Raw genomic sequence first — 26614 nt, forward strand, 5'->3', positions numbered from 1 at the left:
GTGGCCCCAAATCTCAGCACCTGGGTGTGCGGGAGATAGGTGGAATCTGTGGGGAAATGGGTTTGGTTTGGGATGACTCTGGATCCTCCTGCCTTCTCTGAAAGCTCCCAGTGAACTCTGTGGGCCACTGGGTGCTTGTCCTGGGCTGGAGTGGGATCAGAGAGGGCAGTGGGGCAGGATCCCACAGCTGTGAGCTCCTCGAGGAGCCTCACCAGGATCTGAACCCAAATGAGGCAATCAGGATTCTGCAACTGGAGGCACCTTTCTGTCTTGTGCCCAGGAGTGGGTGAGCGCTTTTGTAAGAAAACAGAAAAGCTGAAGTTGCAGATTTTATCCTGTTCTCATTTTAAGTTGAAAAACTTCAATTTGGGATTATCCTTTGCATGGAGGGCTCACCAAAGTGTCCTGAGGTGGGTGAAGATGGAGGGAGAGGTACATCACTCACTTGGTGAGGGAGACAAGAACACCAAGCTGATTTTGTATTTGGATTTCCTTTCCTCCCTATTCCTGTGGCTATCCTGGAGGGTCAGCAGAGCCTGCAGATCCCAAACCTCCCAGCTACAGCCAGGCTTAATGAGAAAGAGAAAGATTTGCACATTACAGCTCTCCAAATCCTCAGGATTCACGTCTTCAACAATAAACATTCAATCAGCAGTGGAACAGATAAATTAGCATTTTGCAGGAGTTTGCAAATGGCAGGTTCCTACATGAGCTTTTCATTGCCTTCTGCTTGAGTGTAGATATCTGAATTTTTTTTTTTTTTTTAATTACAATGAGACCTCATGTCAGAACAGGGAGGCACATGATCAGGCTGGAGAATCCCACCTGGAACATGGGAATGCCAATGAGCTCGAACTGCTGCTTCCAGCTCAAGGTCCAGTTTGGATGTGCTGTGAGGATCTGGTTCCACTGGTGAATAAAACCCCAGGGGAGGGCTGGAGAGGTTGAGATCGTGGCTGTGTTCTGCCCCCACTGCACCTCACTGACATAAGAGATTGTGTCAAGCGGTTGAAGTCCCTACAGAACACAAGGAAGGCTCTAATCAAGTTCAGAATTCCAAGGAAAAATGCCAAATTTTCCTTCTTTCTCTGTGCCTCCTTACCAACCACCTACATTTTTCTGGAAACCAGGGAAAAGAGAAAGTTGCCCTGTTGGCTGCAGGAATAAAATACCACAGCTAAAATTCCTCTATGGCTGCTCTGAGGAGCAACAAAGACAACAAGAGATGAATCACACAGAGAATTACTCATTTCCAAACAGCAAACAGGTCATGCTCAGCATTGTTAACTCAGGATTGTCACTGCTGTGGGAGTCTGGGAAGAACGGGAAAATCTGCCCTTGATCAGGAGTGAAATTATGGGAATCAGACTGGAATTGCTCAGGAGTGAAATGATGGGAATCAGGCTGGAATTGCACCCAAATATTGGCACTTCTGCCTCAGGGTGTGGGGCACTCACACTTCAGGATCACTACAGACTCCTGCTTTTCTGATATCCTGGTACAATCCCTTAAATCTCATCAGATAAACTGTATTTGATTGCTAAAGGCCAAACAAACAACACTGAAAAATGAACAAACAGAACCCTTTCTAGAAAGATTTATATATTAAATCTTTCTAGAAAGATTTATAAAAAGCTAAACAGGTCCAATACTGAGCTTAGGGACTCGTGGTGTTAAAATAACTCAACTAAGTTAAAAACACAAAAAGTGATCTACTGTCCTTCCTCCCATGGTGATGTGAGCACGGGAGTTTCTGTTTCATCACAGGGAAAATTGTTCTTTAACTTCAGTGCCATTGTGGGGAAACATCCCTTCATTTCAGTGCCACCACAGAGTAAGCTTGCAGGGGAAAGCGTCCCTTAATTTCAGGGCCATTGTGAGGGAAACCTCCCTTAGTTTCAGAGCCATTGCCCCACGCCAGGATCTCTTCCTGCTGCCTCTGCCTGGCTTCAGAGGGCTCTTGCCACTGCACAGATGTTCACATCAGCACAGCAGCTCCTGTGAACAAGCTTTGCAGGACTGGGGCTTGATCTACAGCTCTTTTTACTCTCCAGCAGTGTTTTTCTCCCCCCAAAGCTGCTCCCATGCTTTGGCCTTGCTCTAGAGCCCAAAAGAAATGCCTCACAATTTTCCTGAAGGCTCTCTTTATTCCGATGGCTCCTGTTTGAACCACTGCTATGCAGTTAATGCTGCACACTCCTTTCTACCCTGAGACCTTCCAGCCAAGGGTTTTACAATTTGGCAGCAGAGGTTTCAGCCTGAAAATTCATCCCTGTTTTTTTACTCTCCCCCAAAAGCCTGTTTTCAATTGATATAAACATTTTGATAGCTTAAGAGTGCAACAAAATGCTGAGCCTCCCTTTCCAGCTGGATCCCAAGAGTTGTTCCTTTCACTCCAAGTGTTGCTTGTTGTTGGCTGTGCCAGTGACTGGGCTTGGCCTGGCCTGGCCATGAAAATCCAGGCACCTCCGTAACCTCCTGGTGCATCCAGGGAAAATTCAAACCCATTTTTATGTGCTTTTCTAGCAATTCTGTCTGCCTGCAGAGGGTGTTCCTCCCCCTCCTGCCCTGCCACACCTCACAAACACCCCCGTGCTCAGCAAGGGGCAGCAGGTACCTGTTGGTTTCCTTCAGCACATGCAGAAACCCCTCAGAGCCACAGTTCACCTCTGTCAGGCCAAAATTCATGTGCAGCACCAAAATTATTAGTGATTAAACAAGACAAGAGGGAGCAGAACTCTGAAAGAGGAACCCCAGCAAAGGCTGGCTCTAGCTTGATAAGCTGTTTGTTTATTCTGCAGGGTCTCAGATCTGGATTTCATTTCTGGGATTAGTTCTCTGAATTCTTAGTGCAGCAAATCAAGGCTGTATGTGTGGAATCAGGATGGAAGGAACCTTTTTAATTTAATTGCTTGCATGGATTTGCATTATTCTTTCATCTCCCACCTTGGTGCTTTTCTCCTCCTGAATTCAAATAGTGACATTTTTCTTTCTTGGTGACATCCAGTTTTCATTTTGCTTTCATTCAGTGCTCACTGAACTTTCATCATTCTCTTTTTTCTTAGTCATTTCCATATAGTTCTGTATTTCTTACCAGGGCTTTGGATCCTCTGCAAGAGACAGGCAGGACAGAGATCCAAAACCTCCTCATTTAATTACTTTTAGAGTCATATTTAATAGAGTCATATTTTAATTATTTTTAGAGTCATATTTGTTGATTTCGTTAACTACCCAGCACCCAAATGAATTTTAATGTTTAAAGGGCAACTGCACATTTTTGTCTGTCTATAAGAACTGCAAGAAACTTTTGGGATGAAGAGGTGAGATTTTTAGGAAAAGCAAACAGTGGCGTGGTTGTTTCTGCTCTGAAATCAATATTAAAAACAGAACCAGTTTGGGGTTTCATAAGAAAAAAAAAAAACTTTCATTAGGAAATTATAGTGTGGCAAAATCCTGCATGGAAAGTGGCTGGATTAGAAGCAGTTTTCCAGGAAAGCTTCTCCAGCCAGGATGGTGTTTCCTGTCCCATCCCAATGATGCCATGACCTTGTTGTTGGGATGGAAGTGTAGGATGCTGGAAATACCACGTTCCTTGGTGGAATCTGGGCCCTGGATCTGTCTCCCACTACCGGGGGCTGCCCTAAATATCCGGCTATTTTTAGATGAGTCTTTTTCTGTTGCTGCTTTCCATAATAAGAAAAACCTTTGAAGGATTTGTGTTTTTATCCCTATGCACAAGAGGAATTAAAATAAATAAATAGGCCTTAAATATTTAGACATGAAGAGAGAAGAATTTCCTGCCCAGCTTTGGCCGAGCGGCGTAGGTGGCTTTAATGTGACCCGGGGCTTCTCCCGGTACCTGGCAGTGTTTGCTTTTCTTGGAAGCAGCTGCAGTAAAGCACCTTTAAAATCAGGATCCCACAAAGCAAATCTGCTGTTTCCAGGTCACTCTGCAACCTCCTTCTCTGGGCCACAGTTTTTCCAGATGAGGAACTGATGTGCTGCAACTCAACTAACCTGATAGAGAGGGAATGGCTCCAGGCACAGCAGAGGAGTCCTGGGCACCCCCAAATCCACCCAAAAGCAGGATCTGGCGCTAAAAACACAGCCTGGCTCTGGGCATCACACCTGGACTATCATCCACCTGCTGCCCCTTCTCTGGGCTGCCCCCAGACACCAAAAACTGCTTCAGCTCCAAACCTTTGTGGGTCAAGTGAGCTCATGTGGGAACCTGCGGGGGACAGGAGAAGGGATTTTTGTCAACAGGCAGCCATGCTATGCAGACTTGATAAATATGTGCAGGGCTAATTCGAAGCAGATTCCTGCTTTGCCACTAGCAGAATTCCTCCAAAGCCTGCCATCAAAAACATTATGTCACAGCTGTGGAGAAGCCTCACAAACAGGGGAGAAGTTGGGGTCACGTCAGGGTAAGAGTGTGGTGGAGGCTGAGGAAGTGATTGAAGCCCTGCTCCACGGCCTGATGGAGTTTGTCATTAAGAAGGATTTCACCAAATGATTTGCAGCCAGTTCCCTCAGCCCTATTGGTACTTTCCAGCTTAATGCAAAGCAGTGAGGAAACCAGACCTAGTTAGGCCAAACTGGCCAGGGAGGCTGCAGGCACAGGGTAACAAAAACTCGCCTGGGGCTGTGGAAATGTAACTGAAACCGGGCTTGGTTTTAAGGAGATGGTTAGGTTCCCTCTCCCTATCTCAGCAAACAGCTTTTATCTTGTCTCCCAAAATAGCAACCTGCTATCCTTCAAAACAAACCAGAAAAAAAGGGAAAACCTCCTGAGACAGGCACACAAAGCCGACAGAAGTGGAACACGGAGCTGATCGAAAACAGATTCCGGTGTCAAGTCCAAAGTCAGCTTCAGCCCATTGCTTCTTAATGGGTAGAGCTCAGAAACTAAGAAAACAAAGCAATTACCCACTGAGCAGATTTTACTGACACTGAGCATTCACATGTTCCTGACACGTCCAGCCCCTGTATTTGTTCAAATCCATCTCTGTTTAGTGTGGCACATCAATTGACTTGACCTCAGGAGGCTCTGGCTCATTTGCTTCTGGATTTATAGCTCAAGGAGAAATGGTCCAACAATGCTAACAGGGGTGGGCTTTTGTTCTGCTTCACCCTGCCCATCCACCTTCCCTGCTCTGATTTCAGCTCCATGCCTCTCGTGGCCTTCCCCTGGCCTGCTCCTTCTGCAGGTCAGTGATTCATCACACAGGAGGACACAGATGTTCTTTACAAAGAAGCCTTTCCATGCAGGCTCATTTTTTTCTTAGAAAAGAGGGCTGGGGATGAGGAAAGAGATGGAGAGGAGGAATAAAGGCCAGAGAATGGGGATTGCCTGGGTTCCACCACGGTTTGTGTAGTGCTCCCTATGGGACACAGCATGTCCAGGGAGCAGAGATCACTGCTGGACTCACACCAGCAAGGCTCCAAGCAGGAAACCTCAGGGAATGTGGCCTGAGGAAAGCTGGGATCTCTCTGAGCAGCTTTCCCATAATTATCTGGTGTTCCCTGGGCACTCATGTTCCTTGATGGCAAGTCGGGTTTAGCCCCGGAGCACGGTCAGAGGTTGTTTGCAATCCACCCTCTTGTCATTCAGCAGAACCTCACCCAAATTCCTCTGTCAGCTCTTGCCTTTCTTGGAAAACATCCCCAGTCCTCTCTGAGGTGTGCTTTGGGGACACTTCAGAGTCCAGAGCTGAGATATCCACTCTGCCTTTGAGGGAGAACAAAGAAGTTTGGAAAGGGAAAGGTCCTGTACATCAAGGCAGGCCCTGCTTGGCCACTCAGCAGGACATCAGAGAATTCCCAAATGTGGCAGCTGGAGCTCTCAGAGATTGTTCCATGTGGAGAACCAGCAAATGTTTTCTGAAGGCCATCTCCCAGCACTTTATCTCCTCTAATTCTAAATATTCTTAAAGATAAGGCTGGCACCTCTGCTTCCTTTGGGAGGTGAATTACACAGGCTGATGGAACAACCTTGGGAAAGTTTTCTTTCCTCTCCCCAGACTCTTGCCAACAGAAGGAGCAGATAAATGATTGCCCTTGGTATCAGACCTGCCATGATTCCAACCTCTCCTGATAACCACTCCCTTTTCCAACAGTTTTATTATGGCAGCACCTAAAGGCCCACTTATGAGCCATTTGTGATAATTCCCATCCATTGGACTTAAATTTTATTTTTCCAGATCTTGTAAATCTCATTTTGAACAGGGTTTGAGGATAGGTAGTTACAGGGGTTTCCAACACTCTCATGTGCAAGTGGATGATGGAACAAGAAGAAAATTTGGGAATCATGGATTTAGTCTGCAGATGGTGGAGGAGGGACATGAGTGAGCATCCTCCTGATCTGATACATCCAGGCAGAGGCTGAGTGCTGGCAAAAGAGACTGAAAAATGCTTTCAAAGAAATACACATTTTGCTAAATCACAGTGTCAGGGATTTTGTAACTTCTCTCTCTTCTTCTCTGGCCATCTTAATGTCTCTCCAGGGGATCCATGTTACAGTTTTCCAAAGCCTTGGTCTTAGGATGAATTACCATCATATTTTAGTATCAAAGGAGAAGCTGACACACAGGACAATGATTTAGTTGATTGGGTATTTGGAAATACTGTTTCGCTTGATTCTGTTGCTTTGTGTTACATGGAAAATTGCTCTGGAAGTGAATGTCCTAAGAACTGAAATAGCCAGGCCAGGTGAAGGTCAAAGTTAGCACCCCTCAAGTGGGACTTCATTTGGACTTCATGCTGGGCAGTGCTTTAATTTGTGTGCTGTGGCCCAGTGAAATTTCATTTACCAACCTCTTTAACCTGAGAAAAGTTCATTTGCATCTGTTTGCTGTGAATTTACTGGAGCATTACTTTTCAACCCCAAATCTGTGGTTCTCAACCAAGTCTGGCTGCCCTAAATTACTGATGGAAGTTGTGTACTGATTAAAAATATCAGGGAATAGGTCAGCTCTCTCCAACCAGGGCAGATTTTCCACACGTGGGAAACCAACTGTTGTATTGAACTCCGGCAAAAATTTCAGTTCCCCACTGACAGCAGCTTGCATGGAAACCTCAGGGAAATCCCTCCTTAACATTTTCTGGTGCCAGTTTCAATCCTGACCTCTGCTGGCAGCTGGGCTCAGTTAGGAGCTGATGCCTGCCTGGGTTATTGCATTGCCCCTAAACACTGAAATAAGGCAGTTTCTTATCTACAGAGAGATAAAACATGACTCAAATCTGTGTCCCACCTGCAGTTCATCATTCCTGGTGCACCTTGTCCTTTCTTTGGCAAGTGCCACCACAGTGAAGGAACCACCACAGACATTTCCAGTCTGCCAATACCTGGGCAGTGATGTGATTAATAAGGAAAAAATTAATATAAATCTATCACAGCCACACAGAAAAGGAAAGGGTTGGTGGTTTTTTTTAAATTCTGATTTCTTGTCACTTCAAAAAGAAATTATGAAGAAGGTATAAAAGTGCATAGAAAACCTGTTGAAAACCTCTCAACTACTGGTCTAACTTTAAAGAATTCCATTCTCCTCAACTTACCAAAGTGTAGGTAAGCCTTTTATTCCAGGTTAAAAAGTCCAGTGTAACGAGTGAAACTGGGTAGGAACAGGAGGGAAATCACTGGAATCAAGAGAGATTTACTGCTTGTTTTTGCATGGGAGGAGCTGGCTCATCTCAGGATGGATTTCAAGAGTGACTGATCCTCTCTGTGTACATGAGTAGGTTGGGGAATAGTTCTTGGAACTGAGTCAGCCCAACAATTGCTTTCATTATTTGCAGCTGTACAAAACAAATAAGTTTGAGAGAAATTTTGAGAGGTGCCAAATCCAATCCCATTGATGTGTGAGTGAGCAGTGTTTAGTGCTGCACACATGAAACCCATGAATTACTGCTGATGACTCCTCAGCCTCACCTGTCACCTTTGCTAAATGAGCAGATCTGATGATAACTCCTCAAAATAATCAAGTAATTAAACTAGAAGTGTTTTAATGCCTTCCTTCCTTAGCATCCACAGCTTTGTCAGTAACTACTCGCCACATACAAATTACCTGCAGAGAAGGATTCTAATTAGATTAAAGGCAGCTCAGTGCAGAGTTTAGACAAGCTGGAACCACAGCTTGGTCCAGGTCTGGTGTCTGTCGCTGTGAGGAACAGCTGGGCTGACAAGCCATAAAAATCTCCAGCTCACATAAACCACCAGGAGTTCACCTGGGGGGACAGTTCTGAGTTGGCACAGGGACACAGGGAAGCCTGGAAAGAGCCCGGGGAGGCAGAGATAGATCAAGGGACCTGCAAGGATCATCCAGTCCAAACCCTGGCCCTGCACAGACTCCTCAGCAATCCCAACCTGATTGACCAAATCCTCCTGCAGCTCTGGCAGCCTCGGGACTGTGCCCATTCCCTGGACAGTGCCCAGTGGGGAAGAACCATTCCTGATTTCCAGCCTAACCTTACTCTGACACAGCTCCAGCCACTCCCTGGGTGCTGACCCTGTCACAGGGAGCAGAAGTTGGTGCTGGCCCTCCACTCCCCCTTCTGAGCAAACCTTCCACCTTCCCATTTTCCTACGCAGTGCTCTGGAGAAAGGGAAGAAATCTGGCTAGGTTCACTTCCAGAGAAATGCTGGAATAGCTCTGGAGTGCAGGAAGTGCTCCCTGAGTTCCCTGGGAGGAGGTGAAGGGCTGGGGTGGGCAGGGGGAGCACGGGGTGACCCAAAGGCAGCTCAGAGAGCTGTGCCCAGCTCTGGCTGGGGCTGCTCCCCAGGAGGACTCATCCCGCAGCCCCCTGGGTGCCCTCACTCCTCCTGACTCCCAGCTTTGCCTGAGGAATGTGCCCTGTCCTGGGGATGGCCAGTGAGGAGGAAGGAAAGCTATGTCTGGAGCGCTGATGAAGTAATCCTGTCTGGGAATCATTGGAAACACTGATCTGCAGCCCTCCAGCTTTTCTCAGGAGACCATGCTGGGGGCAGAGGCAAAGACAGCTTCATACTTCACATTTTTGGATTTTATTTTTTGTTTGTTTCTCCCTAGAGTATTTAGGGCTCCTTTTTTGTGCATCTGGTTCCCACTGGGTCTGCATACTTCCTAATCATGGAGATGTGCCAGGTCTTCTCTTTCCCAGAGGAATTGCCATAATTTGGATCAAGAAATAACAACATTCCCAGCCTTTTTTCCATCAACATGAGATTACCACATTTCCTAAATACTTCAAATTGTGCTTGAGTGCCTGGCAGATGATTGCAGATGTTGCCACCTCCTTTCCCAGATTTCATGTTTATTTTCCATGTAGATCCGAGTTCCTGGCTTATCAGCCAGTCCCAAAGTGAGGACATGTCCCCCTCAGTCCCCAGCTCACCAGCAGCACGGGCTGGTGACATCCCTGGCACTCCCTGAGACTCTCTGTGGTGTCAGAGGGAAAACAATGGCCCTGATTAATGAGCTGCCACTGCCCAAGACCAAACAATTTTGACCTGGAGCTGCTTTCTGTGACCCCTTCCCATAAATCTGCAGCTGATCCAGAGATCCAGATCACAGACAGCCGGGAAAAGCCATGGCATTGGAATTCCAGGGGCTGCCTTGGAGCAGGTGCAGGTGAGCCCCAAAGGTGATGTTTGGATTGCAGAAAAGGCAAGGAAAGGTCACAGGGTTTGTGTGTCAGCACCCAGAGCAATCAGGTGGCCTTGCTGAAGGGTTTTGCTGATTGCAGGAGGAAACCAGGGTGACCCTGTGCCACCTCAGCAGGAAATGCTGATGCATCTGTGGCTGAGGAAAAGCCTTGTAGGCTTTTCCTACAAATCCCAAAAGCTGGGCCAAAGCCTTATCTTATCTCCAAACACTTTCTCCACTTAGCAGTTGTTTTTACTTTGCTGTTGTTGACGTCTCCCTGCTCCAGACTAATGATTTTATTTTTCGTTGTTGTCACTTTGGATCATTTACACTCCAACTGCCCTGAGCCACACACAACTTCCACTTGCAGCAGGCACAGAGGAACGGGTGGGAACTGCTCCCCTCTCTCGTGACTCAGCTGAGCAAATCCTGCCTTCCCTGGCCGGGAAAATCAATGGAAACAGGAATCCTGTTGCTTTGCCAGAGATACTCTTGGGTTAAAACTTGCATTTGAATATCCTGAAGGAACCTTTGCCATCTCTCCTGATGAGTTTGTGATTGCTAATTTAATTTTGGACAAACTTCTTCAGCTTCTGTAGGAAGGGGGGACTTTGGCTCTGGCCTGGAGGTTCTCAGCTCTGTGCCCACCCACAGCAGAGTCACCCTGGGGGATTCCTGGTTATTTTAATGAGGAAAACCACAGGAAGAGAGGCTTCTAGTAACCATTCCCCTCAAACAAACAAAGGAAATAGAGAATCTTTAAAAGCTGATGAACCATTTTCCTTAAAAATAGTTCAGCTGGAATAGCAGGCAAGGGAGAGAATCCTGGCCAGAGGTGGTGAGAGGCTGAACCCCTTCTCACCTCCTCCTCTAGGAAAAGTGGTTTAGCACAGTGGAGATGCACAGGAAAAGATGAAGGGTTTAAATCTTCACTGACAAATTATTATCCTCAAAAGACACAAGGAGAATTGAGAGAGCAAATAACATGACCCAAAGCAGCTCCCTGAGCACAGGAAATGGGAGAGGCACTCAAACCACATTAGGTCTAGAGGGGAAGTTTTCCCCAGGCAGTTCTGACCCACACATTCCCCACCTGCAGCCCATCATGGGGGCCTTTGCCCTCTGTATTGACTCAGTTCCCATCAGGGCCTCAATACAGAACTCACCAGCCAGCAGAAAAGCCAAAAATTGGGAGTTTTTTCTCTGACTTAAAGCCAAGACCTTCCCCACAAGAGCCTCCCTTCCCCTTTGCTGGGAAAGTCAGTAACATTTCATTTATAAGATCTTGCATTGTGCATAGAGAGCACAAAACATTTAATTAATGTCTAGGAGAATCAAAAATCTTATGTCCAAATTCACAACAAAAGGAGGCGTGGAGATGGGTCTCTTTAGTTATTTGCTACTGTCTTTTTAAACCTTTAAAAATAATAGAAAACCACTTGAGTGTAACAAGTGAAAGCTGATTCCAGGAGCTGAAGACTTAATAAAAACATCAAATATTGCAAGGCTTGTGATCCAATAATGCTGGCAGTGTTGTGGTGCCTTCTCTTTTCATGGGGGTAACCTTGAAATAAATCCTAAAATTATTACAGGCCATTGGTTTAAACACACATGGCTTTTCAGTGAATCCCTGAGTTCTCAAATTCCAGCAAAAATAAATTTCCTTGGGGATGGAAGCATGAAAATACCCTTTGAAAGGGGCACCTGCTCATTTCAAGGTATGTCCATGCTGTGCTGGTGATGAGGTGCCCTGGTAGCTCGCAGGGGAGAATATTGTCCTTTCCTGAGTGTCATTTCTCAGCAGGGACTGAGTTTGGAGGATCTGCCTTGCCCACATTTTCCTGGGAGGAGGGGAGGGGACAGCTCTGCCTCTGCACCATCCCAGTCACCAGTGGTCACCTCTCACTGGTCACCAGGGCAGGGTGTGGTGTCTGGACAGCCCCCGGTGCCCAGGGTGTTCCTGGAGCTTCTGGTCCAGGCTCTGCCAGGCAAGCACAGCTCCATCATCAGGAGCATCCTCAGCAATGACAAAACAGATTTTAAATGCTGTGTGTCTGTCACCTTCCTTCCCTGACTCAAATCAGCTCCAAACTCTGACTTCCAGCCCCTTCCAAGGGGCCCTGAGCTGCCCTGGGTGCTGCTCTCTGCACAGTTTACACACGGGAACAGTCCCTGGAGCTGACCCATGTGCACAAAGCTGTTTGTGTGCCCACGCCCTCGTGCCATCCCTGCTCTAACCTGCCAGCACAGCACTCTCTGTTCTGCCCAGCAGTCATTTCCTTGTCACCTGAAGCAGAGGCTGTGTGGGCTCTGTTCCCCCAGCTCTCCCTGTGAGCTGTAAGGATCTCCCCAGATCCTTAATCAGGGATCATATTGCCTGAGCTGTCACTGAGCCACACCCAGGCACTGCCAGTCTCACAACCATCTGTGAGGGCTCTGCCAGGGAGAGCTGCAGTGCCCAGAGGATGCCTGGAGGAAGGCTGTTACAATTAGGAACAGAGATTAAAAATACTTTTTATCCACACTCGCTGCTGGGCCCAGTATGGAGCATCAGGCTGTGCGTGGGAGGGATCTCCCTGTGCCAAGTGAGATGGAGTTGGAAACCATCTGACAGAGAGGTGAGGGAGGTCACCCATTACCCTCTGCCTGGGGAGCCTCCCGTGTTTAATGCTGGCCATGCTGCAAAATCAGATTATCCCAGGAAAAGCCGTTTTCAATATATTTTTCTCCCCTGGATAATGTATCAGTCAACCTTTCACATTTTGCTCCTGAGGATTTGTGGTTGTGCTGTGTTTGCGGTTTTCACCGCCGAGCGCAGAATGTTAAAGCCTGAACTGGAGGTAGGAATGGACTCCCAGAGTCAGAAATGGCACAGTGAGGCTCTGGGCAGAGGCTCTGTCCTCACCTGGGCTCTTGCCAGGGGCATCTCCAGGCTGGAGGTGCTGCTCTTGTCTGTGCTGGCAACAGCCAAGGCAGGCAGGGAGTGAGGATCCTGAGCAGAGATGTCCCTTCCCAGAGGAGCCTGTCCCTGCCCCAGGCTCACACAGGGGATGTGCTGCTGAGAGCTCTTTGTGGCTCTGCAGGAGGCAACGAGCTCTCTGCCAGACCTGCAGGATTGTCACTCCAGCATCTCATCCCAAACCATGCCAGGGTATTGAGAGAAGAATGTTGCACCAGGAGAACACTCAGAGCAGGGTCAGCTCCACAGGGGATGGCAGGGACAGCTGAGGCACCCAGGACTTTTCTTGTGGCTCTCACAAGGAGCTTTGCCATTTTCATGAAACAGTAATGACTGCTCACTTTAATTTTATATCCCTTGTAGCCCGAGAGCATGACCAAAATTATTTATCAGGGAGGAGAGGATGATGTTTTCTTAGGCCTGGGCATTGGAATTTGGGCAGTGCAATCAGAGCACTTCAGCTTCAGCAGGACCCAGCCCAGCAGGTCTCCCACCCCACCCTGGGCAGGCTGTGGGTCCTGGCTTTAGGGACAGAGGTTGGGGAGCAGGGCTGTGGAAAAGAGGAGGTGCACTGCCAGGAATGTGCTTGATTCTCCCTTGCAGCATCCTAACACCTTTATAAAGGCATGAATCTCTCAAACACAGACAACAAATATGAAAGTGGAGCACATCCTTCTTCCTCATCCAACACACCCTGGGGCTGTCCCCAGCTTTGCCTTCTAAAAGTCAAGTCTGGCTCTAAAGGGACCAGGGGAGATTAGGAATATTGTGAGGTCTCACTCTGCCAGTTTGGCATTAGGTGTTCTGCCCTAGCACAGCCTGACCTTGCCCCCACGACTCCCTCTGTTTTGCCCTCAAAATGTTCTTTTCCCAGCCCACTCAGCAGTGGTGTGGTAGAAGGGGCACAGTCCTTGTTTATATAAACCTTCTGTCACCTGCCAGCAGAGACCAGATGTGCGTGGCACAGAAATTCTCCTCCTGTCCTCTATGGAGTAGAAAAGCACTAAAATTCCACTTTGCTTATTCTGTTCTTCAGCTCCCGAAGCCAAAATAAACTTTGGGCAAGAAGTAACTCAGAAGCAAAACCAGAATAATTGAAAAATACTTTTCTTTCTCTTAGCAAGAACAATGTCAAATGTTGTAAAAGCCCAAAGACTTTGCAGTCAGAACAGAGCTCAGGCTCTGACCCCAGACCCTCTGACAGTGCCACCCTTGCTCATGAGAGCTGCAATCCAGAGGCACCAGCTGAGCCCCCCTTAAGCCCTATGAACAACTGAAGGCATAAGAGGAGATAAATAATTTTGTTTCAAACCCCAGTATTTTCTAAGTCCTGGCTGAAGTCACAGCATCAACAGCCTGGAGCAGACCCTGGGAGGAGCAGTGTCCTGGGAGAGCAACAGGGACCCAAACCCCCCTCAGCTGGCAGATTAATGGCTTTTGACAGACAAATTTGAAGTTGTTGGCCATATCCTGGAGCATTTTTGCAAAGCTCAGCACAGTCAGTCTGAGGGGGCTGTGAAATGCCTCAGCACCACGAAAGAGCCTGTGCCAAGGCTCAGCCCATTCCCAGTGGGAACTGGCTCTGCCTGGAAGCCAGAGGGGACTCAGAGCCAAGAGCAAGGGTGAGCTTGCCTGGCAGGGGCTCCTCCTGCAGAGTTTGGGGCTTTTTCTGTTGGTTCTCAGCTCAATGTGATGCTGCTCCCTGCGTGTGCCATCCCGAGGGTGTTGAGGAATAGCAGTGCTTCCCAAATGAATGGGAACTGCAGGGCTGGAGCCTCCAGCTGCTCTGTTTGCCCAGAATTTCATGGAATAGCAGTTTGGAGGTGCTAAATAATGTCACACAGAGCCACTGGAGGGAGATGGGGTTGGACAGACTCCAACTTCTTGTTCTGCAAAGGACTTTGGAGATGGAGCAGCAGTGCCAGCGCAGGGGGAGTGGCTGGATCTGTCTCTGGTGGCCAACACTGGTTCAGAGTCTCAGCCAGTGTCGGAATCTGAGCTACTGATGATTCTGAGATTGTAGAAATTCTCTGTCTGTCAGCCCCGCTGCCAAAGCAGAAGCCATAATTGGTCTGTGCTGGTTTCCAGGTTGTTTATTCTGTTTATCTCTCACATGTTCTGCTGCCCTGCCCAGCTCTGTCCTGCAGGGCAGCGTGTGGGGCTCTGCCCTCAGTGGGATGTTACAAACATTAAATACCAGAAACTCCCTGGGCTGGATTTACAATAACGTGCCAATATCTGTCACCTACGTTGGACAGTGTGTCCCCAGCCTGAACCAACAGAAAAATGCCAACACCACAGTGAGACATGGAGGGCATGAAGAAGGAGAAAAAGGACAAGACACACCCAATTTCCTCCGTCTTGTCCCCTTTGAACCCCTAATCTAGAATCCTAAAATTTTACTTTTGTACCCATGCCACTTAATTATTAAAACTTAATTATTACTGATATCAAACACTCAGAGCTTGTAATTGATCCTGTAAGATTGAAAACTCTTTTCCATGAACAGAGATCACAGCCAGTGTCTCTGGGGGCTCTGTCCAGGGGGGTTCCTGACCCCTGCCAGGGCAGCCAGAGGGAAGCTCTGGATTCCCACACTCCCAGGGTCTGTAGGAAGGAACAGGGTCTCCAAGGGCAGGCCAGCACCATGGTGTCTGGGCTGAATCCCCTCTGGAAGGGCTCTGTGGTGCCATCAGATTACTTGGCCTCCACTGAGATCCTGATGGCAGCTCCAAGAGCTCCTGGAAGAAGCCAGAGACTCCAAAGTAGGAGTGAGTCACTCCCCACACTGATGCCAGGCAAAGAGCAATTTACTGAAATCAAGCAACTCAGAGATGAGAGTAGAGAGGTGGGGGCAGGAAAATCACTGCTTCGTGCAGCTGAAAAGTTAAAGCCTAGTGTTTCTCTTTCTGCCAGATATGTTATCTCCCTGTCTGCTGCAAATAATGCCCGTGCTGGGAGCCCAGTGAATATTGCTGGCTTATCGAGTTTGAGGCACAGGAGAAGAGAGAAATTTGAAGAGCAGGAGGGGAAAGAAAACACGGCTTTTATATCAGAGCTTTGGAAGTGGAGATCATTATCAGAGCCTGATTTCTCCTCTCCTTGATTATGTTACTTTGAATTTGGACAAAGTAACCAGCCTGGCCAACCTCCACTTCTGGTTCTTCTCAGTTTCACTTTCTGAACATTGTCTCATTGTAGATGAACACTCAGATTGTCCCTGGGGACAGTTCCACGGCAGGAGACATTTCCTGGGCCAGGAGATGATGAGAGAGACCTTTGTCACTGCGGTCATTAATGCCCCTGGTCTCAGAGACCTGGCAAAATCACAGATTCCCCTGGGAGCATTACCCTAGCCACAGCGCCCACAGAACCTGGGGTTCAGCTCAGATGCAGGATTTGGGAGTGGTGATTTGGGAAACACCAGGTTTTCAATTTGCCTTTAATATCACAGGTGCTTCACAGAGCTGTTCCCCAGAATTATTGTTTTCTCTTCTCATCAATTAAAATGTAATGTATGAGCTCATCCATCAAATTATTTCCCAGGGACCTGACTCCTTCCACTTTTATACGTGTGCAAAATCCTTTTGACACAGATCTGTTCTTGTAAATCTGCAACAATTCAGTAATAAAGTTGGCTCAAAATACTACTGGCACAAATGCAGGTGCTCAGTGTCAGAAAAGAAAGAGAGGAATAAAGGAAACAAAAACAAACTGAGGGCATCTCCTGACCAAGGATAAATGCAGCACTGTGTGGGCCCCCAAATGAGGAACTATTTACAAAACAAAGAGTTTGCCTCGAGTGCATTGTACTGCTCTGAATAGCCCGTCTAAACTAATGATGGTTTCTTCTTCTTTTTTTTTTTTTTTTTTTTTTTTTTTTGGGTCAGGTCTCGCTGAGGAAGAGCTTCTTCAAAAACCGAGGCTGAGCATTCCCAAGGACCAAATTGTCATCTCACCAGGAGACACCCTAAAAATAAAATGCTGGTAAGTCTTGCTCAGAAAATGCAGGATTTTTGTCCTCGTGTTGATTGGTTTGGCCCAGCACAGCTCCAGGACAGAGCAGAGCCTGATGCTCGGCCAGCTGGGAGCTGGGGCTGTGTGGAGGGAGTTGGATGAGCTGTGACAGAGCAGGGAGGAGAGTCTGGGGTCAGCTTGGCCAAGTTCTTTGTGTTGTGCTGTTCAGGGGCCCAAGCAAAGCCCTGAGTCAGCACAGGGGAGAGCTCACAGGAGCGGGATGTGCCGTGCTTGAGGACATGGCTGTAAATTCTCTCTGAACTAGGGGCAGATTCATCTCCTCTGCAGCTCAAGCCACTCCTTTGCTCCCTGTCCATGAGGAAACAACAAACAAGATCACCAGGAACTGCCACCTAGCCCATCACAGACACTTAAATAAGCAGCAGTCACGGTGTGCACATTCAAAGACCCAGCCAGTTTAAACATAACATGTTATTCAAATCAAATTTAACCAGGACTTGTGAAAAACTAAAGTGCTGCTGCTGTAAATCACAGCAGCACCTCAGTCCAGGCACGATGTGTGCCACCAGCCATGCAAGGACCAGCAGGATTTTGGTGATGACAGGGAGAGGATGCTCCGGGAATGGGGATACATCTGACACATGAAGAAGGAGCAAACCCAGAGCAGCTCCTCTGCTGTGCCAGAACATGCAGCAGCTGCTGGGTCCCACAAAAGGCCTCAGACAGGGATGGATGGATATGTTACTTGTTCTGAGTGGGATTTTTACACGTCACTACTGCCAGAGGATGTTTCTCAGGTTTTTCTCTGAGTGTGTTGTAGGAAAAAAGCTCAGGGTAACACAAACTCTCACAATTTTTCTCTCACACACACACATGGATTTTACACCTTCTTGCAAGGCCCCCTTGTCTGGCACCACTACCTAGATGGTTTCCTGCAACAGAAGTTACTGAAAACAGGAAAAAAAAAGCAGTGAGAAGATTAATCTAAGCTTTAGGTTACACTGACACATCCCCTCTGATTTTTGTCCCAGACTATTTAATCCTTTGTTATAGTGAAAGGTGAATGGGCTCAGACTGTGTAAATTTGGGATGTCTTCTGGAGTGCAAGGCAGCTTTTTTCCAAATCCCTCCAGCTTGCCATGTGGCTTACGAGGTCAGAACAACCTTCCAGTGGTATTTTTAGCTTGGCAAACAGCAAACATAATGGCAATAAAGTCTAAGCAGTCCTTTAACATCTCAGTGGTGCTCTCCATAAAACCTGTGTGGACTCAAAGACCCTGAGGTGACCCAGGCCAATTAAATCAACATTTCCCAGCAGTTCTCTATCCCCCACCTTTCTAATCTGGAGGAGCATCCTACTATTCTTATATCACCAAATTAATAAATAATTGAAGGAGTTATGAGCACTTCAGTCCCACACTGCTTTATGGCTGCAAGCAAGAAATCCCCAAGAGAGGTCTGAGAAACACAAAAGGATGTGAGCATGGGGTGTAAGATGGGACCAGGGCCTGGAGCACTTCAGCTCCTTGGCTCAGGAGATTCAAAACCTGGGAACAGAAGTGGTTTTTGAATGCAAGATTCCCTGATCAGCCCCTCTGGGGATGTCTTCCGTCCTGCTCCTCTGCCACATTCACAGGTTAGCTCCTGGCCCAAGGGAGCTCTGGAATTCTTTGTGCTTCCAGGGGCATTTGGGGTGTGTGGGGCACAGGATGGGACAGCAGCCCCAGCAGGTCTCTGGGAATGTCCATTTTCCCTTCAACTCCAGGCTTTTGAGGTCCTTGGCCAAGATTTCCTGGTTTGTGGTAGTGGAGCCAAAGCTGCTGCTGCCACTCCCCTCTGGCAGATGTGTGAAAATCCCAAAGCAACAGCCAAAGGATACATTATCCACCAGGATAATGTATGCAGGGGGGGAAGAATTAAGGAAGCACAGGTGTGAACTCCCAGTGCTGCCCTGCAGAGCCACCAGAGCAGAACTGGATGGACACCAGAGGAGGAGTGAGTGGGTGACGAGGAGCAGGGACACGGTGACGTGCTGGGAGCTGTGTCTCTGTGTGAGCTGGCTCTGTTCCCTATTCCAGGCCAGCAATCCCAGTCCTGGAGTCACCAGTGACGTTGGTAGGGTGGGCCAGGGCTCTGGGTGCTCGGAAGGACAACGGGAAGCGGCTCTGACGTGGGGTGGGGCTGTCCAAGCCACCAGAGCATCCAAGAACAAGGGCGAGGCTGCTCAGCAGAGAGGATATTCCCACTTTTCCCTGTGCTCTCCGTCAGCCTTGTGCTGGCAATAACCTCAAGAGCCCAGCTCCATGTCCGCCTGCTCTCCAGGAAGGCGACAGAGGGACGGGCAGGAACGAGGGCCAAGAGGATGTTTGTGGAAATGTCACTGGATGTCCTGGCAGACGTGCTCTGACTGCACCTATTGCACCACTGGAGCTCTGAGTTCTTGGCTAGCTGGGAATTTCACACAGAGACACACTTTGGGCTTTGCCATCTCAGTCAGCGTGTCTGGACTGGATTTCTCCCTGGCAGCACGGAGCTGGGGAAGTCCAGGGGTTCTCACTCCCTCAGCACATGCCAGTGGGAATTCTCTGAGTGAGAAGGGGCAGCCAATCCCCCTGTTCTCGAGAGTACACACACAGCTCCTTCTCTCCAACACCAACTTCTTCCCCAGGAAAATCCACAGGAGATTAGCCCCAGCCTGCCAGTTTCCGCACTGAAAACCAGTTTGCTACAAAAAACACCATCATCTTCACCTCCTAGGCCTGTGTGGTAGCTCTGTCCATCCCCAGAACCCTCAGAGAGAGCTCCAAGAGCTCCTGCTGCTTCTGATGGTTCCAGCACCTCCAGCTGTGACTTAGATCAGCTGGGAGCTCTGGGTCCTGCAGCAGGTGACATCCAGGACCCACTTTTTGTCCTGAATTCCATGGAATTGCATTTTTCATGAGCTGTGCTTGGACATCTGGCAGCAGAGGAGTCAGGTAGGAGGAATGTGCATCCTCTGCCCTCCTGGCTTGATGTTCTGGCTGTTGTCACATGGGAAATTGGAAAAAATGTGTCCTGAGCAGATATTCCCAGATTTGTAACCTGATTAGTTTCAGCCTTTCACAAAAATCAAGACTGAGTCACTGCTGATTAGGCAAGAAAGGTGATGAAAAATTACATAAATATCCTTCTCTCTCCATGCAGCCTCAGTGCAAGAAAATATACATTAATTTAGCCGTTAAAATATGCAAATTCCTCCAAATATGCAAATTCCAAATAAAATATCCTCCACCTCGAACAAACATATAATTTTATCTGATGCTTTGTAATATTTGAAGTAGTTAAAATACAGTGTTATAAAAACAAACTTGTGTTCAGGCGGTGTGTTAGAAGAGAAATTAAACTTTTCTCCAGGAGTTTGCTGCAGCTCCCACGGAGTATTTCAGGAATGTCTGGGGAACAGTGTGGGGTGATCCAGCTCAATTTCTGATGGGTGGAAGCGCAAACACTCAGCAACCTTCAGAAATTTTTTGGGAATGACAAGGGTAGGAGCACTGGGAACGGTTGGCCAGAACGAAGCCCCAGTTTTGCCTGAATCCTGTGTAATTTGGATGTGTTGTGCTGGCAGGGGAGCCCCGTCTGTGAGCTGGCAGCTGAGGGAGGACAACCCGCGGGTGCACGTGAGCAGCTGCCGCGATGTCCCCGGGCTGAGCTGCAGCCAGCTCGTCCTCAGGAGAGCCACGGCCAACGACACTGGCTACCTCAGCTGTGCCCTCAGCAGCACCCCCGAGCACCAGGGGCTCGTGGCCAGGATCTATGTCTTTGTCCAAGGTAAGAATTCCACTTTTTAAATGGTGTTGGGCTGTGGGAGCTGCGTGAGGCAGAACGAGCAGTGCAGGAGCTTCCACCTCTCCGCTGGCCCAGGATGAAGCAGCAGCTCTGGTGCTCTGAACAGACCAAACCCATCTGGGTTTTCATGGCAGCTGAATTCTCAGGGACATGGATGTGAGAACCAGAGATTACCCAGCCTGTTCAGTTCCAGGACTTGAAAGCTGGATTGTCCCATCAGTTTTGTGTCCCAAGTAACAGATTCTTCCTTAGACATCCTTCCTTTTAAGACTAAACCCTTCAGTCCTAAAGGGTTTTGCTGTCACAGTGCTTTTCCAAAGATTCATCCTTAATGCTCAAGCCCTCTCTCTTTCCCTTCCTCCCCAGGCGTGGACCTTCCCAACAGGATGCTTTGTAATTCCTTCCCTCCTACACATTTGTCCTTACATCTGTGAGACATTCCTAGCAGAGCTGGGTGACTGCATCGGATATATTTTTCTGTAAAAAATGCCCCAATGCTCATTTTTATTCCCTTTGAGCTGCCTCTGCCCCACATTTCAGAATCATTGAGTTCAGATCCAGGAATTAATGGAAGCAGGAACTTCAGAAGAGCACGGTCCTCTGTGATTAAGTGAATGCAACCTATTGAACCACCATTCCAATAATGGGAATTTTGGTTAGAACATTGCCCCCAAATGCTGAGCTTTTTTCAAATCTGCTTGACAAATGCATTACTAAACACTGAATCATCTTGAATCTTCCAAACTGAGATTGTGACTCCTAAGATGAAGCTGAGCTGACTTCTAGTGCCTTGAATAGATAACACAAACTCCTCTGGTGCTGGATAGGCTCAGCCTTCACATCCCCACAAATACTCATGTGAATGAATTAATTTCATTTTCCTAGTAAAAGCTAAAATGTGGTTCTTTGAATCGTCTTACACAAATGCTGCAGAGGCAGTGAGTTTGTCTGATGGTATTTGTGGAGTGCTGCAAACCTACACCTCCAGAAGACACAAATCTTTGCTGTCAGCTCTGACTCAGGGTCTCAGGGTGTTGCCAATGATGGTGAAGCAACACAAGGAGTGATTTCCATCTCCCAGGGGACTCTGATATGCCCACACAGCTAAATTCAGCTTTTGCACCTCCAGGTGAACACACCTGATTGATTCATGTGGGTGACACTTTCCTGCCTGTTGAAAACAGTCCCTTTTTACCCTTATCCTGCTTTCCCAGCAAGTTTTCCTCTAATTGGAAAGTGGCTTTTTGGCATTACTTCTTAGTTCCTGAAGTCATTTTTTTTTCTCCCTTTCTATTTCCTTTCTCTGTTCTTTTCTTGGTGCTCTGGTTGCTTTATCCACCCTGGTTCTTGTGCTGAACTGTTTCCTTTTCCCATTACACCCAGCTCAGATGCCCCAGGTCCAACATTGTTAACCCAGCCTGTCCCAAGCTCCAGGAAATTCAATTCTCTGTCCAGACTCAGTGCCCTGGCTGCCTACCCAGCCCTTCATTACTCTGTGGCAGGAGCACGTGCAGGAAACCTTGTGGATCTTTTGGGACTGCCTGAGCACTTTCCTGAAGAAAATATCCCAAGTTATGAAATGCCTCACCAGGGATGCTCTTAGAACAGAGCTGATCTAAAAAAAAGGCAGGATGTCCTCCTGCTTGCCAAGGTTCTCCTGACAAACAGCACAAAATCACCCTCTCAGGTGCACTTTAATTGTGTCCAACGTCCTCCCTGCTCTAAAAGCTCTTACTCAGACTCCTGTGCTTGAAAAGCTGTGGAAGGAAAAGTGGGTGGAAAATCCCCTGGCTTGTCCTGTGCACCCAAAGCAGGGCTCTGCCCCAGCAGCTCAGCCCAGGAGCTGCAGGTTCCTGCTGGGATATGGCCTGCCAGGCTGAGGAAGCTGCTTGGCCCTGCAAAATTGAGCTATTTATGCCTCAGCATGGATCTGTCCTCAGACCATGCTCTTCCTGCCATTCAGTTCCTGTGGATATTTGTTGGAAGCCAGCAGGCTGTCCTGGGGATGAGGAAACTGCTTTGGACTTAAACAAGTAGTTCAGAGCACACCTATGGCTTTCTTCAATGTTTAAACATGCCTTTTAAAGGAAATTGCTGTGACAGTGTCTAGGCAGCACTGAGAAACCCATCAGCTGTCTCCACGTGAGGGAACTCACAGATCCCTGGCAGTGCCAGACAGGGGTGAGCCCCAAAGCTCATCTCTGTGGATGTTTTATGGAGAGAGCAAGTGCTCAGTGGGGTGATTGTGAGGCTGAGCCAGGTGGAGACAGAAAATGTGGAGCCAACCCCTGAAGGCTGGAGATTCCTCTGAGGCTACAAGCCATTTTTGCTAAAAAAGGAAGGGGAATGGTATTTTTCCCTTCATTCCTGGCTGGCTGCTCGACACCAAAATGAGAACATGATTGTGTCGGAAGCCCTGATATTGGCCATCATTTCCTGTGCTGCCTCCTGTTCTCCCAGCCTCCCTGGAGGGGTTTGTGAGTCCTGGCAGGACCTGGCACTCACAGCTCTCCCTGTGGGGTGGTGGAGCTGTGACCCTGCACATCCCTGGGGTCAGGAGGGGCAGCTGCCACCCCTCAGCTGTGCTTGGGCACTGAGGGAGGCACAGCTCAGGAGCTTCATCCTGAATTAATTGTCCCCGAGGCCTTTTCTGCCTCCCGCTGCAGCTGCAAGTCCCAAGGATCATCATTAAAAAGGAAGACAACCCCTTCTGCTGTTGCCCATCTCCCTGTTGGAAATACAGAGTAGCCCAGGGCTGGAACAGAAATAGTTGGGAGTTCTTAACTGAGTTAATTCTATCTCAGTTCTGAGGGATAATCTCTGCAGGGAAAGGCAGGGTCTGGTCCCACACTGCAGGGGCAGCTCCATGGAAAATGCTGCCACAGCCACCCAGACACAGCATCTGCTTCCATCTGCCTTCTGCAGTTACCCCTCCTGACCAAGGGACACCTCCTGTGAGAAATATCCTCATTTACTGCAGCCTTTGGGATCCCCGTGCTAAGGGACAGGCAAGCTCTGTGAAAATACAGACAGTTCTTTTGACAGTGGTCCCCTCAGTGAGTTATCCACTGTGTTCTAATACTGAATCCAAAATACAGCACTGTTCCAGCTAGAAAAAAACTATCTCAATCCCAGAAAAAACCAGGTCAGCATCCACCCCTTATTCCATATCTTTTCCACAACGCCAGGTCCCACAACCCACATTTTCCAATACCCCGTTGCCTTTCCTCTCTCACACATACACACAGATATCATTCCCAGCACATATAAAATTTAACATGGCTTAGAGAAGGAGATAAAAAGGGACAAATCAAGCAAAGATTCATTCCACCTTCCCAAAGGGCTACCCCAGGCACCAGTCTAGACAGGAGTCAGGACTTGCAGCTCTCAGCTATTTGAAATACTGTTAGTGTCAGCAAAGTCAGAGTCCTGGGGGGGGTCAGCTGGAAGAGCTCCTGGCTCAAATCCTGCCTCAGCTCCATGTTCCTCCAGCAGCTCCTGTGTCACAGGCAAGGATCTGCTGCACATTTTGTACCCCTGAGTCAATGATCAGAGGAAGGAACGAGCCCACCCAGTCCTGCTGCCTCCACCTTGTGTGACTCCAGTGCTAAGGTCACTGGAGCTGGGCACATCTCACCGAAGAGTGTCTGCATAAGTTCCTCCAGGTTTCCAAGCTAGGATTCCTGCCCACCCCCAATGGCATTTGCTTTGCCACAGCTGCCGGGCTAAAAGAGGCACCTCCTCAATGTATGGGGCCAGCAACATCCTTCAGCACCTTTTATGCAAAGCAGGCCTGTTATTCTATTTCTTGAAATAATTATGGCCATGATAGAGCTGCTTCTCAAATAACTGCTTCAGAAACACCAGTCCCACCTCCTCTGAGTGCAACAGGCAGAAAATGCTCTGTGTGAGTCCCATGCTGGCTGCCCACAAGGGGCTGAGCAGAACAAAGTGGATTCCCCCATTCCTGCTCATTCCGGTGGGTCTTACTTTGAACACACAAACATTTTAACAGTGAACAGTTACAAACAGTGAACATTTGAACAGTGTGTCCCCACCCAGAGCCATCAGCTGCTGGTGTTTCACCACCTCAGTGGTGGTGTGAGTGAGGAACACAGGACTGAGGGAGTCATTTGCTTCCACATGTTTGGTTCTCAGCTCTGGTGTTTACAAGAGCAAAGGAAATCCAGAAGATGCTCCCACAGAAAATTTGAGTTCTGGCTCCTTTTAAAGGAAGGAACCATGTGGGAACCATGAAGACACCAGCCACAGTGCAGTCTTGCCAGGAGTGCAGAGCATGGACTGGAAATCAAATTTGAAGCAAGACTGACATTTTTATGGGAGCATGAGTCCTGCTGAGGCCATTCCAGAGAGAAAAGGGGGATGCATCCAAGCACAGCTTGTCCTGCTGGAGCATCTCCCTGCTGGTCAGCTCCACGGAAGGGCAGGAGTGAAGAGTGTGGTCCAAAAGAGTGAGGAGAGGTGGTCCAAGTGCTGCAGCAGGGTGGAGTTCACAGCAGCCGCAGCCCAGGGATGAGCAGACACATTGGCCTCATCCCCTTCCCACCATGAGTTATCTGAAGAGGCTGGAAGTGCATGGAAGAGCCCCTCAGCTGAGATCATATTTTGTTTTTGATGTTCTTTGAAGCTGACTCCTGCCTCCTTAATCCTCTTGACAGTTCGCAGAGATAATCTGAAAGTGAGAAACAGAACTGCAGGGCTGGGTGACAGCTTTGGGCTTCGGCTCACTTTTCCCAAGATTGTACCAGTGGGAACAGAGCTGGAGCTGCATTTCTTCTTTCTTTGAGGCTGCAGACTTGCTGCCAGACCTGGGCCAGCTGAGATAGGCAGCTGCTGAGCTGTGTGCCCTGCAGATAAAGTGGCTGTCCCTGCCCACAGCAGTGCTGGGAGGGTTGGCTGTACATCCCAGCTCAGTGTCAGAGCACAGGGAACACAGTCTGTGCCCTAGGGAAGGACCCACGAGGATTGAGGGCTGCATCCAAGGGAAAAACAAGATGCTTTTAGCTCTGAATTAAGTCATTCAGTATCTTCAAATCACATCCTGAAGGGTCTCACTTTAAAGCAGAGGAGACTTGAAGGACGCAATGAGTGAGCAGTGCCAGTTCAGTGACAGCTCCTGGCAGCCCAGCAGGGAGAGAGGATCCCTCCTCATGGATCAAGAATTTCTAAATGAAAGTCCAAAGGCCAGAATCACACACACTTCTCCCACTGCTTCCTTCCTGGTTTTTATCCACTCAGTAGCTGCTAATTGCTGAGCCTTCCCCAAGGTGGGAGACTTGTTCTTAATGGGACTTCAGGTAAAGCTGGGGAGTATTTTCCACGTAGTCAAACCTGCCTAAAATATGGTGGGGGAGTCAGAATCTATAAATCCTTCTGCTCCTTGAAACATAATTCTAGATAAAGCATGGAGGCTTCTTTTTCTGTGGTGTTTTGTTGTGGTTTTTAAAAAATAAATCTTTCCGTTTTGCCTTTATTTGCTTGGCAGCAAGAAGCATTTTGCTTCTATGATTTTTGAAGTTAACACTTTTTAGAGTAATATTTTTTTCTCTACAAATATTCCTGTGTTCATAACAGTAATCTCCAGGGGAAGAATGCATTTCATTTGACCAAAACAGAATGCTTCATGTTGACTCAGGATGGCTTCTGGGGGTTTTGTAGTCACTTTTGTTTTGCCTAAAGAGAAAATATTCTGCTTTCTGTTTAATCTAAACATTCCACCACCAATTCTTTTCATTGGCCTGCCAAACTGAAAGGTCTTTTATTTTTCAAAGATCCAGTTTCAAAACAAGTGCCTTTATAGGAGTTACTCCTGTACCTAGAGGCAGCTTTGATGGGTCACCAGGGGGAATTCAGCAGGCCAGTCTGTTTCCTTGTGAAGCTTTCCAAAATGCTCTGCCCAAAGTGTCACTGCATTGCTAATGCTGCTATTACTGTAAAGAACAGCTTATAAACCTCCTCTCGATGCTTTTTGACCTTGATGAAGACAAACTTCATGGAGGATTATGTCAAAACGTGAACTTAAAGAACCTGTGAAACTCTGCCCAGGCTCCCTAGCTTAGGTATGGCTGAGTGCAGAAAATAAATTATAAGGGCAAAGGAATTATCTTTATCTGGAACAAAGAGAGAGGCAAAATGAGAATGTTGAGGAATTTCACGGACATGAACAGCCGTGAATGGCTGTCCTCAAAGGCCATGTAGTGCTCAG

At 48.0% G+C, this 26614-nt stretch overlaps 2 protein-coding genes across 4 annotated transcripts in view; one reads left to right on the top strand and one right to left on the bottom strand.

The window, feature by feature from the left end:
• Positions 1-26614, bottom strand: part of C4AH8orf48 (chromosome 4A C8orf48 homolog) — a 429052-nt gene that overhangs the window by 369314 nt on the left and 33124 nt on the right. The gene's annotated exons all lie outside the window — the stretch shown is intronic.
• Positions 1-26614, top strand: part of LOC110467886 (vascular endothelial growth factor receptor kdr-like) — a 124613-nt gene that overhangs the window by 16560 nt on the left and 81439 nt on the right. For all 3 annotated transcript variants that reach the window (XM_077786582.2, XM_077786581.2, XM_085570745.1), the window contains exons 2-3: positions 16473-16569; positions 20168-20370. In XM_077786582.2, the coding sequence (XP_077642708.2) occupies positions 16473-16569; positions 20168-20370 (300 nt within the window). The remainder of the gene's footprint in view (positions 1-16472; positions 16570-20167; positions 20371-26614) is intronic.

This window comes from Lonchura striata, chromosome 4A, assembly GCF_050655825.1.
Source record: "Lonchura striata isolate lonStrDom1 chromosome 4A, ASM5065582v1, whole genome shotgun sequence".
In the NCBI taxonomy this organism is placed as follows: domain Eukaryota; kingdom Metazoa; phylum Chordata; class Aves; order Passeriformes; family Estrildidae; genus Lonchura; species Lonchura striata.